The 15,377-nt window shown below is 38.3% G+C and overlaps 1 protein-coding gene across 4 annotated transcripts in view; it reads right to left on the bottom strand.

The window, feature by feature from the left end:
- Positions 1 to 15,377, bottom strand: part of ESYT2 (extended synaptotagmin 2) — an 80,098-nt gene that overhangs the window by 46,272 nt on the left and 18,449 nt on the right. For all 4 annotated transcript variants that reach the window (XM_051812864.1, XM_051812865.1, XM_051812866.1 and 1 more), the window contains exons 2-4: positions 3,158 to 3,199; positions 2,117 to 2,251; positions 900 to 976 (exon numbers count right to left, since the gene is read on the bottom strand). In XM_051812864.1, coding sequence (XP_051668824.1) covers positions 900 to 976; positions 2,117 to 2,251; positions 3,158 to 3,199 — 254 coding nt within the window. The remainder of the gene's footprint in view (positions 1 to 899; positions 977 to 2,116; positions 2,252 to 3,157; positions 3,200 to 15,377) is intronic.

Raw genomic sequence — 15,377 nt, 5'->3', positions numbered from 1 at the left:
CTTCTCAAAAACAATTTCTTTGCACTGTGTCCACAGCAGTCAGACAAGGTTGTTTTCCTGAGGGTTTATATCTGAAGAGGTGAGGCTGTTCTCACAGCTGCTGTCAGAAGTGGCAAAGAGAAAACTGAAGGAAATTTCTCCATTAGGGTTAGCACATCCATCCAGTGAAATAAGCTCTCAAGAGTCAAGCCCACTGTATTTTGTCCAGCAACACCAATCCCTGATTTGGATAGCCATCTTTTTCCTAAAGAAATAAAGTGATTCAATTCAATAAAGATTGGGTCCTGCCCCACCCTCCTCTGAAACCCAAGGAAAGAGCAAGCAGCATCTTCTCTTGTCCCTCTGGGGCAAATGTAGGGTAGATCTACTCAGAAACCTATATAAAAGGGGTCATGATGAAGTGGCAAGGAAACCTGAAGCAATGGAGAACAATTATTCTGGTTTTTTATATTACACAGATTTATTTGGTTGGTGGTATGAGCAAAAATACTTCTGTAGCTCTCATGTTTTCTAATACTGTGTTTATAAAAAAATCTAAGTAACTGAGAAAAGTAAAAAAAAAAGCAAAAATCTTGTATCCTGAATTTTAGACTAAATTTAATGGCAAAGTTTTAATACATTAGAAAAAAAAATTAAAGGTAGTGCTTTATCTTTGAAAAGTATTTTTTTATTAACCAACGTGACTGTAGTGATGCAGTCACGCTGAGTTGATATTCCATTTCCCTCAGATAAATACTATTTACAGCATGCAGTTCCTTCCTCCAATCATACACAATTAGAACCAACTACATTCGTGTAATGAAGCAATTCTTCTCCCCTCAGACCAACATAACTGACAAATCAAACAAAATACATATTATAAAGCTTGGACACCATTGTAATACGGTAATAAAGTTTACCTGATTTGAAGATCCAAAATGATCTGCCTTTTGTCCACATTTTCAGTGTAGACTTTTACACCATTTATCCGCAGAGGCTGAAACAATGAAGCAAGTAAAAGTTGGATTCTTCTACTGAAATATAGCATATTAAGCTTTTAACTTTGAAATAAAGGTGAATATAAAAACATTCATGCTTGAAGTTAAGCATTGTTAAAAGGTGCGAGGCAAAGCTATCAATTCAGTTCAAACAGTTATTTCAAGGGTAAAAATTATCTTGCTGGGATCCACTTAACCACAACTGTTCTGTCAATTACCATGGGTCCAGACTACTGGATCTCAAGATTTACAAAATGTTTAATATCAAGCTTTCCCTATTCCCTCAGTAAACATCTAATTTCTCTGTACAAGTGTATGTCTAATACTCCCAAAGCATTCTTTTCTGTGCAACTAAAACAAGCAGCTAAATTTAATTCACAAAAATGTAGTTGCCATAAGTGGAATTTAGTGAGAATGGACAGAAAAAAATCTGTAATTCCCGTAAGAAGCTGAGTCAACCACTTTGTGCTCTCTCTCTAAATCATGTGTTCACACTCTCCCTTCCTCATATAGAACCAACACATAAAAATCAAACACTTCCAAGCCTCGAACATAGGATGACCAGTGACCCCACTTTTAAGTTTTTCCTTTTTGGAAAAATCATCATATTTCTATTTACACCTTTTTAATAATTTAAGTAAAATCAAACTCTAACTACTGTCAGATTCCCACTGTGTTGGGGCTGTGCAGCTCACAGGATGCAACTCAATGAAGGCTGCAACAGAAAGTAAGAATAGCTGTTTGTCATGTCTGAGATAACTCTGTCCAGCTGCAGAAGGATACAGAGGTGTGGGAGCTAATTTAAACCCTAGCATGACTTAAAAGGAATGCTACAGTCTGTGATACAAGGCATATCTAGGGCAGGACAGAGGCACTGTGAAAAAGAATTTACAATTTAAAAAAAAATAATAAAAAACCCCAACACACAAAAGGTGCAGTAAAGTATAATGAACTGTAATATATGTGAAATAGAGCCATGAGAAGAGAAAAACAATTTCCCTCTATCACACCTGAAACTTAACTTCAGGTTTCCTAACCTTTGGGAGTGGGTGGGAAATATTTCTGTGCAGATTTGAACAGGCTACATGAAAATGGTTTGTACAACAGGGTCTCTCAGAAGAACCTCCCCAGACACTGACCTGATGCCCAATATCAATCTTGGTGAAGCTGAAGGTACTGAGGTGGTTGTTTGCTCCTCTCACCGCTGGTTCGATGGTCTCTCGGAAGAGTTTCTCGATGAATTGGCAAATAAAAGGCCACATCTGTTTTACAGTCTAAGGAGAAAAAAAACCCCTACATGGAACACAACTTAGCCCAGAAGGAAAAAGTACTCTTTAAGGCACATGTAAGAAATTTTGTATAAATTTTAAACATAGGAGGTTTGGATAGATTTTATTACAGACATAAAAACTTTTTACATGCAGGAAACCTTTAGGAATTCTCAATTTGCAAATTTTATACATTTGCACAAACCTGAAGCACTGGAAGAGGAAAACAATATTATGATTTTTTTTCTTTTATCCCATAAATCCATATGCATTCAGCACTGATGCTGAATGTTAAGCAGAAGGATAAAGAGGGTTAAGTTTATTTGCATGTAAAGAGGAACAGGAAAAATGCGATAAGCACAGCTCTTAACTACATGCCTAAGGTCTATAAATTTAAAAACTCTGACATATCCGAAAAGTCTGTATTGCTTTTTTTTTCTTACTATATTTTAATGACTCTTTTTCTCCTATGTACTTTGAATGACAGGCAATTTAAAAAAACCCAGGCTACATAGATCTATATCTCAGATTATCACACACACAAAACAAAACTGCAAATTTCAATTATTTTTAGATTGTAGGTTAGGAATCTACAGTAACTGGAAAGTATCCCAGACAAGTAGAAAATTAAAGACTGTGTTTACAGCTGCTATGAATTCTGCACAATTATAGCTGTCATTACTGTAATGCTACTTAAAATCATTTACAAAACTCACAATTTCAAGAGCATGAAAATAGATTTAATCTTTCTTGTGACTAACGGGATCAACAACCAGAAAATTCAAGTGTATAAAGAGCACATAAAGTTAAAACTATTCTGTTCTCTGATTATTGCCTCGCCTTTTATTTTAATCTCAGATTTCCCTCCTGCCTCTTCCCATTTGGAAGCAATGCTAATGTCTAACCTCTTACCTTGTTCAGCCATTCTGCCCTCTCCGTGTCTGGAAAATGGACCTAAAAAACCAAACACAAACACAAAACAAAATTAATACAAACACAAAACACTTTTTAGTTAACAGTGTCCAGACATTTAGAAAACAGGAAAGCTCAGGTATCTCCCTAAGCAATGTAAACAGTAAACAACATATTAAGTAGTTAACATTCTTGAGTATTAGCAGTCAAGCACATTAAAATATGAACTCATTTCTGAACTACATAAATATATACTTGGACTTGTATCTAACAGTAGCATCCGAAATAAAGTATTGCTGTAACACCATAAACAAACTTTAAAAAAAGGCCAAAAAAAAAAAAAAAAGGCAAGGATAGCTGATACAGCTTGTGTCAACCAAATTTAACACATGCTTTTCAGGGGCTTTTAACATGGCACACACAACTGACAGAATCTTCTACTTTCTTCCATTCACACCACATCTTCTGCAATATCAATAAATCATGGCTAGAAATATTTCATCAGTGAAGCTGAAGCTCAGGAAAGTGGATTTAAGTTCCAAAGACCTTCAAAAGATATTTTTAGTGATTTTTTTTTTCTTAAACAACCATAGAAAGCAGTAAGAAACAGCAGTGTGATAGTATATACGCAGGACAGAAATTACCCTCACAACAGGAAAACATCAATGAAATGATGGAAGAACTGACGCAGTTTTCCAGACACAGGAGAGCACAGTAGTAGTTTTACATTTCACCAATACAGAAAACCCCCGAAAACCTGAAGTTCAGTAGAAGCCAAGTTAAAAAACATTTCTTTAGAAACAGCTTCTAGAATGAGATGCAGATCACACTCCTCAAGCACAAAGAGCCTTTGAACACACCAAAAACCAATGACCTACATATAGTGACTTTCGTGAAGCCATGTCTCTACTTAACTGAATTGCCAAGTCTTAATCTCTTCGTAGCACAACAGATTGTACCACTGGCTTTACCAGCAGTTATTTTTATTATGCATATCCCAAATGTGAACAGTCAGTGAAATACCTACTTTTTAAACTGCATTTTCAACAAGACGAATTTGAAAGCAAGCTCCATTAATGACTTCTTTTTTCAGTTTTTATTCAATTCTTGCATTAACAGTCAGCACTAACATATTCTTCATATACTCAATTTACCATCACAGCAGCACTTAATTTCATCTAAGCCTTCATGTTTTAGCTATGCTGGAGGATTGGCCCCTGCAGCATTATCAATATTGTCAGTTATTCCTCTAGTCTGTTTTTTTTTCCAGTATTCCCAAGTCCAGAACAAAGTCCTATGTTTTTACAGATTCTTAAAGAATTACAAATTATTTTGTCTTCTACTGTCAAGAGAGGCTCTTGGTATCTTTTCAAATTACATTTTTCAAGTATATCTCATATCCATCAAAACCATGAAAAGTGATGCAAAAACATCGAATAATCTGCTTCACAGTAACAAAAACCAATATAATTTATTTTACTACATAAGTTCAAAGAATAGAATTATTAATAACAGATGGAGCAGTTTGGGAACAATGTTATTATATTTTATTTATTTAGAATTAATTTCCTAGAAAATTACGGTGGGTAGAATGTCAGAACTCTGTACTTAGAGGGTTTTGTGGACTCTTTTTTTGCATTTTTAAAAAACAAAACACAATTTTTTTGCATTTGCAACACAAGTAGGTACTATATGTACATGAACTTACATGAACAGAGCTTACACTCAGCTTTTGTCTTGCAGGGTTCTCAAGTTGCTTCCAGTGGTCAAAAAGTTAAAGGAACAAAAAGAATCAACACTGTTAACTCCAATGCTAATAGGTAACATTTTGATCTTTCTTCTAAAATGTTTACCTTCTGAATCTGCAGACAGAAGATGTGCCAATTCTCAATAATGACTTATCACTTATGCATGATGTTGGACCGATATGAATATTTCATTCTGATTTGCTTAGGAGAGTGAGCAATGATGTTCACAGGGTGGGAACTGAAGAGCTGTTCCACCAGAGGAGAATCAAGAATTATGTAATGCAAGAAGAACATGTTACACACTTAGACAAACACAAGTCTCTGTGGCTGGATGGGATTCACCCAAGGGTACTGAGGGAGCTGGTGGAAGTGCTCACAGAGCCACCTTCCATCATTTACCAGCTGTCCTGGCTAACTGGGGAGGTCCCAGTCGACTGGAAGTCAGCAAATGTAACCCCCATCTATAAGAAGGGCCAGAATGAGGATCCAGGAAATTACAGTCCTGTCACTCTGACCTTGGTGCCAGGGAAGGTCATGGAGCTGATCTCCTCTTGTGACAGTGTGACCTATTTAGTGGATGAGGGAAAGGCTGTGAATGTGCCTACTCAGACTTTAGTAAAGCCTTTGACACCATTTCCCACAGCATTCTCCTGGAGAAACTCGCTGCTCATGGCTTGGTCAGACACATCCTTTGCTGGGTAACAAACTGGCTGGATGGTTGGGCCCAGAGAGTGGCAGTGAATGGAATGACATCCAGCTGGTGACTGGTCACAAGTGTGTTCCCCAGGGCTCAGTCCTGTTTAATGTCTTTATCAGTGATCTAGATGAGGAGAATGAGGGCACTGTCAGTCAGTTTGAAGATGACACCAAGTTAGGTGGGAGTGTTAATCTGCTGGAGGGTGGGAAGGCTCTACAGAGGGATCTGGACAGGCTGGATAGATGGCCCGAGGCCAGTGGTCTGAGGTTCAACAAGGCAAAGTGCTCTGTCCTGCACTTGGGTCACAACATCCCCCTGCAGTGCTACAGGCCCTGTAGAAAAGGACCTGGGGATGCTGGTCAACAGCAGCTGAACATGAGCCAGCGCGTGCCCAAGGTGGCCAAGAAGGCCAATGGCATCCTGGCCTGTATCAGGAATAGTATGGCCAGCAGGACCAGGGCAGTGATTGTTCCCCTGTACTTGGCACTGGTGAGGCTGCACCTCAAATCCTACGTTCAGTTTTGAGTCCCTCACTACAGGAAAGACATTGAGATGCTGGAACACATCCAGAGAAGGGCAGCAAAGCTGGGGAAGGGTCTGGAGCACAAGTATTAGGAGGAGCAGCCAAGGGAGCTGGATTGTTTAGCCTGAAAAAAGGAGACTCAGCAGAGACCTCATTGCTCTCTACAACTACCTGAAAGGAGGTTGTAGCCAGGTTGGTCTCTCCTCACAAGTAAAAAGCGACAGGATGGGAGGAAATGGCCTCAAGTTGCACCAGGAGAGGTTTAGATTGGATACTAGGAAATGTTTTTTCATGGAAGGAGTTATCAAGTGTTGAAATAGGCTGCCCAGGAAAGTGGTAGCCACCATCCCTGGAGGTACTAAAAAAAAGAAAAGGCAGCTGTGGGACTTAGGGCCATGGTTTAGTGGTGGAGCTGGCAGTATTAGATTAATGATTAGACTCTATGTTCTTAGAGGTCTTTTCCAGCCTAAATGATTCTACGATTCTACAGCCATTGCAATGAACAGCAACAAAACAAAATAAAAAGAAACAACATATTAAACACACAGATGAGGAAAGGGAAAGAAAATTCATGAAAATACCAAAAGCAAACCTGCCTGCTGTGAGTAATGCAAGATGTAACAGTTGTCATGTTCACAATTCATTTTTAGTCTTCTGTACAAGTATCCAGTTGACATTCAAGAGAAGGGACACACTAGACTGAGAGAGGCTTCCCATTCTAAATATAACCTCAGCCCAGATGAAATTCACTTTCCTCTACAGGGTGATCCAACTTCCCATATTCAGATTAGAAACTCCCCAAGGCACAGCCCACGTTCCCTGCACCGTGCACACGGCTGACATCCAGTACATCTGTCTGGAATGAGAAAAAGAGGTAGCATCTCTCTCTTGCACCTATCAAGTACCCTTCAGCCCAGAATTATGCAGAAACACTTCAAGTAGGTGGGGAAATAAGCAAGAGGCGCAGATACTAATATCTACCCATATATGCTAATTTATTAATTTTTGATTTTATCTACTGTACAGTCTTATAAAGACCTTGATTAACAGGACATGGTTCTTAATTTTTCCACAGATTTAATAATTGCTTTTCCTTTATTGTGGCACACCTATCATGCTCCTACTGTTATGTGAGTTGGTATTAAGCCAACTCCTTAATTATATAAGTCTAGTTTGCTTCTGCAGTTGGATGTGACAATAGGTAACAAATAATACAGTGAATTATATCTTCCATTCCTGTTTTTCATTCCTTTCTCATCCTTGCTTTTCTGCTCACTCAACTTTGAACATAATTCAGTTTTATTCGGTGGCTTCTCTGACACTCAAAACAGAGAGCAAAGAATAAAACTTTCCATCTCCAAGACTCTGAAATTTTCAATCCAGCCAACCTTGAATCAAAAGTTGAGTTTTATTTAATCTGTAGATGCTCTAAAGCCAATTTGTCTGAAAACAAAGAATAAATATTTATTAATCTACCGATTCCATGCATTTTTTAGCCTGCTATGTGAGTGAAATATTAGTGGCAAAATCATATTTCGCTTTAAGAGTTTCTGATATCAAACACAATCTTATTCAAAGGCAACAGGAGAAAGCCTGAGGGATGGAAGCTGGTCCTCTGGATCAGTCAGGAGCAACATAAGAGCATTGAGGCAACTACACAAACATTTTATTGCCAGAAGCAATAATCAGACTAACTGATGTGCAAAACCTGTTAATTCTTGTATAAAATCTATTGACAAGCCTGACAGAAAGAGACAGAAGTCAAGATTTCAGCAAAGGCAGTTAAAGACTGAAAACATTTTCCACTTGGCTTCTGTTATGAAATTGCTCATGCAGATTTGGCAAGTACTGTCCCATTTCAACCACCTGGTATAGTAATTTATTATTCAAAGCAAAATATAACAAGAGAGAACTGTTGCAAGAAATACCCTAATGACCATGTTCAACACCAAAGACATGTTCCAGGAATGTTCTACTATTAAACATTATCTCGCTAAATACTTGGAGGTGCTCAGAAGATGTGATTCTGCACATTAAAAATATATGTTTGGGCTTTCTCACACAACTGCTTGTGCTCAGTTCTAAACAATCCTATTTCTGATACGCTCAAATCCTGCGCTGTCAAAAACTCAATTCAGAACACATAATTTTTTGTAACAATCAATAAAATACCAGAAAAAGCCCAAGGAATGCAGTTCCTTCTTCTGTCCTGGAAGACAATAAAACAAAACAAACACAAAAGAAACCCACTACAACAACTGCAATAACAGCAGAAACGTTTCTTACCCACAATTATTTTATTTTTCAGACTCTCTACCTACTCTTCATATTGGCTAAATTGACTCAGTTTTCTGCCCAGACTATCATCTGCTACTTTCTAAGAAAACAAGGCTAGACACAGAATACTACTGGTAGTGTTGAGCATTCCATAGAATAAAACTTCTTTTCCTACAAACCAACCACTTTCTCATGAATTATGTATTACAGCTATGTAAGAAAAGGAAGCAATAGAAGCAGATTACATTTAAAGAAACCAACAAATAAAAAAATGCAAACGAAACTCCCACACCACTGTATATTAGGTTTTTTCTCTTCTATTCCCCCCCACACACACACACTGAAGGATTAAAGGTAAGAATTGCAACACTCTCGAGCACATGGTGTAATTCTTGGGGTGTTCTGGGTAGGGCCAGGAGTTGGACTCTATGATCCCAATGGGTCCCTTCCAGCCCAGCATATTCTACATTAAAAATAATGTATATTAGGTGTCATAGTAGCCATGTTTAACAGATACTTATCTGGGTCAGCGTTATGTCTTGTTCCTTCCATTTGCATTTATTATTTGTAGTTCCAGATGCAAATCTTAAAGAAACTATACTAATAACTTTTTGATTAATTATAAGGTCACACAATATAACCAAGTTCCTTGACACAGTTACAATGCAGCTAAGTACTCTTGAACTGTTTTCCAGCTATTTCACAAATATCTCTCATATTAGATATCAATCCCTTCTGCTTATTTTGGAAAGCTAAATTACGTACAAAAATCCTCCCCTCTATGAAAAGCATATTTGTCTAGATTAAATGTAAAAATATAAAAGGGTATCATAATAAGTTTTCATAGTCTCTTCATGCATCATCAGTGGATGGGGAAAGCATCCCACAGAAGGAAATTCAGGACAGAAGCCTAACTTAGGTTCTCTAAACCCTGTTCTGAATGCACAGTAAAACCAGTTATTTAACTATTAAGCCTAAAGCCAGGTGGTGTGGCAAAGAAACAACAGAAGCTAAAATTAAACTATCCTTTGAATTATAGTTGACAGCTTAATTTCTCTAAATTCACTGCACATGTAACTTAAAAGGGCCAGAGAAATTTAGTAAAAGAATTAGGAAGAATCCCAGCATGTGTAGAATAAATAGCATCATATAGTGATATTCAAGCTCAATTTAACAGCTATTCACTCCAGTGTTTTCCAGTTGGAAAAGCAGGCTGGCCTAAGGACATTTTAGGTAAAACAGAGTTGAGCAGGGCTAATGGTTTAATCCCATGAATTCCAGCCAGCAATCCCCTCTCTCTCTCTCTGAAAAAACCAGGAGCAGCAATAGGTGAACTATTTGTTCCTTTCCACAGAGGAATCGATGCCAAGTCTTCTGCTATTTGACACAACCTGAAGAGGCTTATCCTGAAACCCACACTGGGGGATGACTGCTCCTTTCTGATAGGAGGTAAAGAAGGGGGGGCTGGAAGGGAAAGCAGAGCAGCCAGGCTGTCATCCTGTCATTTCAATAATTCACTTCCAGGGTTATCCTAGCAATTGTCCTAACTTTTACCAATGCCAGCAATACTCTAGCTCTCACGTTCTGAATTACAAGGAAAATCTACTGTTGTAGAGCTGCAGGATTCAGTACTCCTGAAAGAGAAGGGTAAATGCTAATAGTGAGGGTTCCTCAAAAATCCTGCAGCTAACCACAGGCCCTCGTTACTAAATTAACAAAAAACTGCTATTTCCATTACTTCTGGTAACCTGACTGTGTTTCTGTTTAGCATGCCTTGGGACGTGTTTTTTGTGTTTGCAGTTTTAAATATATTAAAATGATTAGTCTTTGCGTAGCAAAATTGATGATCAGCATTACAAAAGCTGTATGTTTTCAGTATGGGGATTAAGCAACAACTCTTGAAGCAGTTTCCCTGAGAATCATTACAGGTGATCTGCACACACACAGAGTAAGATACAGCAATGAAGGAGATGGGGAAGGGCCCCAGAGCTTTTGCCATGGCTCTCTGATCACTATAAACCCTCAAAGTAAATTGGAAAAAGTGGAAACAAATGGAAGAAACAGCTGTAACACCAAGCAAGGTTAAGGACTGTATTTATTTATAAACTGGAACATAAGCCATTTAAGTGCTTGGACAACACATTGGAAAACAAAATAATCCTTTACAAAAAAAAAGTAATTACATGTCCTTCAAGTCAGATTTGCACCTATAAGACAAGAGTGGCATTAGAAACACAGTTGGTATCTCACCAAATGTTCCCAAAACACTGTGCCAGCACAAACACTGCCATCCCACGTGAGCTGCCTCTATGAGTTCAGCAAGTCCCGTGAGGTGCCACGACAAATTACAGATGGCTTGGAGAACAAGTTTTCCAGTACAATCACTCCCATATTCCCCACTGCCTCCCGAGCTATCTGCTTCAGAGTCACTGTGAGCACCAAGGTGAAAAGTAATTTCTTCAACAGCCCAGCAACTAAACACAAAACAAGCTGGTGCTTGTAGAAACTCTGAAACAAATGGCTTTTCAACACCGCCGGGGTTCAATGGGAACACAGGAAAGCTACTACAATTAAATTAATACACCTTAAGTAATAAAACTGAGATTCTTTATATGGTATTGAAAGTTTTATTTCCTTGCAGCCTTCTGTTACCTCTATTTCTCTCCCTTGCTTCTTACAGATCTAAAAGAAAGGCCTAATATACTGAGTAGTTCAAACCTGAAAAATACAGGAGTTCATATTCACAGGACACTTCAGCATCCTGGTATGTCCTGAAGGACATATTTCCTAACATACATTCGTAGATACTATATCTGGGAGACAAGGAAAATTACTAGCAGCACATAGGCTGTGTCTTTTAAAGTCATGCTAAACTAGCACAAAACAGGCCTTTCTAAAATGCTGCCAATGGCAGCAGCACTATAAGAAGAGCCACCACTACCCACACACACCATTTGAACCTCAGTAAAGCCCAAACTACACTGACAGATCCCACATCCACCCTTTCTGCTGTGCTAGAACTAAAGCATAAAATAAATTCAAAATATTTTATGCTTTTTTACATTTTGCAAAGGCCTATAAACATACCTATATTTCTCTTTTAAACCAAAGATGCTACTTTGCTTAGGTTGTTTTAAAAAATATATTATATACTAAATACATACATAAGACTGTAATTGAGAAAGTTATCCCTCTGTTTTCCTTCTCATTACAGAATTCACTAGGACAGCATTTAGAAAATTAACAATCCTCCAATTTTTGCTATCAGCCCCCAAAAAATGGTCAGTTTATAGTTTTCGCAGCTGAGGATTCAGAATCCATCCCTTTGCAGCCCTGCAACACCACCAGTATATTCTCACCCGGACATTCTCCCCAATTTCTATGGAAAATAATGTCTTTGGCAATGCAAAATAATGCTGTATTTGCAAAAGAAAAACTCTATCTAAAAGAGGCTCCAGAGCTCTGATATGAAACAGCAGCCCAGAAGCAAGTCCTGCAATTAAGAACTGAAGGATGCTGAGCCATTTCAAGCACAGCAGTTTCATTTTTCCATATGTTTTTCACTTCAACATCTATTAAATGTGCTTCACTCACAGTGGCAGTGAGGTTTGTAAGAACAGCATTACTTTTCAAGAATTTGACTCACCAGTACAAAAAACTAGATAAAATTTGCCTAAGTGCTGCTATTTTTGCAGAGATGGAACAGGCATGCCACAATACAAAGTCACCCAGAAACCTCCTACTTAGCAGCAGCTTGCCATAACAAAATCCTCCAGGACAGGCATTATAAGCAGCTGCTCTGGAAGAGTGACAGAACAGTAGTCTGCTAGTAAGGGAACTGGGAAATCCTGCTTCTAGCCTGACACTCAGCAGCCCCAACTTGGGGAAAAGGGTTCAGCCTAGAAAGTAAAAACTGATCATCATCAACTTCCAGAAGCATCCTGGCTTAACCACCCAAAGAACACGAAGCAAAAATCTCTTGCTTTACCACTAGAGGTTACACAATTTCCTTCCAAACACCTGGAATTACACTGGCATAGGTTTCTGTTGTATCTGGATGCAGAATCTACCCTAAACACAGCACAAAATGTGTGCCAGAGGGAGGGACCATGTAGATTTTCTTCACTCAGCTGTTAGTAGAAAACTTGAAGCCTTCAGTCCCCTACTAGAGGTTCATCTCCGAGAGTACCCTAACTCCAGAATTATCTTCAAGTACTAGTATGATAGTACTATACATCATAACACAGGCTTCAATATAGAGATGAAGTCAGCTCTGTAACCAAACTACTTTATTTTCACTGCAGTTTAGTATCTTGTAATTTTTCCTGGATCGCTGTATTCACATTTATTTTCTACTTTCCAGCTCAAAAAGGACTTTAAGTTTTCAAGGCTCAGTTTGGACTGCAACAGGACAGTAAAAATAATAATAATAAAAAAGTGGAAGGTATAAGGGGGCATTAGAGTTGCAGGAACATTGTAATGGCTTCTACTTCTGCGGGATCAACATCCAGAACCTCTGATAAAAGACTGATATCCCGACACATACTTTTCACACTTTTGCAAAGCTGTTGAGCACTTTTTAGAGTGAGGCAACTATAAGAACTTAGATATAACATTCTGATTGCTTACTACTCACATTTACAACAGTGTTTTTATCTACTCTACTTCCTCATTCACAGGACCAGAATTCATTATGAACTCTTAGTACAGGAGGAGGCCCTTTTCCAGTATCACCTTCAATAGGCATTCACAAAATAACAATTATATTTTAAATGCTGATGTACAACTACAGGCCAGGACACGCCTGAAAAAAAAAATTTTTCAAAAAAATGAATCGCAAAACACTCTACACAAGTAAAACGTCAAGAACTACATTTATACTGATAAAAGTCTTGCTCTCACATCAGATTAAAGACAATTCATGCAAGGTTTACAAAATAAAACATTTAATAACAGCTCCACATTAGCACATCTCCAAATTCCCACAAGCACTGCAATCATCACTGAAAGCAGAGATCCAGATTTTAAACACTTGAACTGCTGAAAAGCATAGGATGACCCAGAGCTCTGAGGACTCACCAAATTTTACAACTTAAAAAATCTTGCACAGTACTCCTTTTTGACATTGACTTTACCCTTTTATTCTCAGGAGTAATTTCATTTCTTCTTCTTCTCCAAATAAAGTCTTAATACCTTGAAATTCTAGCTTATGAGTTTTAAAATAAAATTATAAAGGTATTAGCATCTTATTTTCAATTTGTCACATTTCAAAAATATGCCCTCTTTTATACATTCAAGTCTTTATAACAAATTCCTTTTCAGTTCCCTTGAGAATCCAAGCGTGTTCCCACCCCACTGCATGCCAGAGTGTCTTATTCTCTTCACAGTCAACAGAAGAAAAATTTCCCTCTCTGGACTGCTAAACACTGGCTTTTGAAATAGCTTATACAGCCAGTGTCACAGCACAACTGACTCTCCCTTGAACTGTCTACAGCTCTGAAAAGAAATGCTGGGCTCTGCACCAAATTGTCAGCCACCCTTGTTGCTATCTAGACCAAAACACTGAAGGTTTCTTCGCCTTTTACTCCACTGACCCACTACCCGCTTTCCTCCCCCTGCAGTCAGGAGCTCTGATTCACTTTCCTCCCCCTGCAGTCAGGAGCTCTGATTCACTGGCAGGAGGTTCCTTCAGCGGGGAGGAAGGAGAGTTACTCCTGTTAACACTCGCAGGATCACACAGCTCATCTCCCCACGGGAACCACACAGGCTTTCTGTGAGGCCTAAGATGGGCATCAACTTTCAGGAAAGGTAAGTGTGCAAGATAATGACCACCTTCTGCAAGACTCCTCTTTCTCAAGCAGCTTAAATCTTCTTCTCTGTCTTTAGCATGAAAAATCTCCATCTACTGAAGCCCAATCTTTATACACAAGCCTTTTATCTTCTTAATGTAACCCACAACTCTCAACACATTTGAAATAAATCTGTGTGAACTGTGACAAGGTATGTACCATTCACTTTTATTGTTTTGGGAATGAGCAAACTGCAAATTTTTATTTGAAAATACAAAAGAGCAAAATGGAGAACTTAACTTTTTCGTGATATCGAAGCTGAAATGCAGTATCAGGGCATGCAAATTCAAGCTGGGTTAACCTGCATCCTAAGAAGTCAAACAAGTCTGTAGAATACACTCATTAGTTAGCACTTACATGCTTATTACATAGTACTTACACCAAAAAAAAAAAGTGCACACTCTTGTTTTGACTGAATCTGACTCCCAACACCAGCGAAGTGTGTAACTTCCATATGCTGCACTGCAACCAGTACTATCCAGCCAGAGCTTATTCTTACTATTAAAAGCTTTTTTAAACATAATCAGAAACCATGCAAGATATAATAGGCATTTTAAAATTCCCCTGTATCATTTCCAGCTGAAACACTAGAAACTCAGTATATAAAATCCAGAGAGCATAAAGAGTACAGACGGACGGTCTGGCAGTTTTGTTGAACCTGTAAATACTCAGTGATTAACCATCTCTGAAACTATAAAACTCCACTGAGAAAGTAATAGAAAGCAGAACATTCTAATAAAGCGAAACCATAAAGAGCAGCAATGTTTAAGTTGGGTCTCAGTTAACATAGTGACAACAAATGGTGGGGAGGAAAGCCCTCCTTAACCTGATAGCATCAGGTATTGGATGACAAGCTTACATGTGTAACTCCTTCTGGTTCTTCCCTTCAAGCATTTAACCAAATTCTTATACCAGGTTCTTATAGCTCAGTATTTCTAATAACCAGTACACACTAAAATTTCTCAAGTTCATGAGATTTGTTCTCTGTCCTCTCTAAAACAATTCTGTCCCTCTCAATGGACTGTATCTCAGCACAGAATACAGAACAGTGTTATTTGTCAGAAAAAGATATGCAAAATATATCACACATTTCACTGAAAACACATCACACAGAAACTTCTGCACC

Source organism: Manacus candei, unplaced genomic scaffold (genome assembly GCF_025592945.1).
Source record: "Manacus candei isolate 608988 ecotype Guabito, Panama unplaced genomic scaffold, ASM2559294v1 h1tg000089l, whole genome shotgun sequence".
Lineage (NCBI taxonomy): Eukaryota > Metazoa > Chordata > Aves > Passeriformes > Pipridae > Manacus > Manacus candei.
This window is presented reverse-complemented; position numbering and strand designations above follow the sequence as displayed.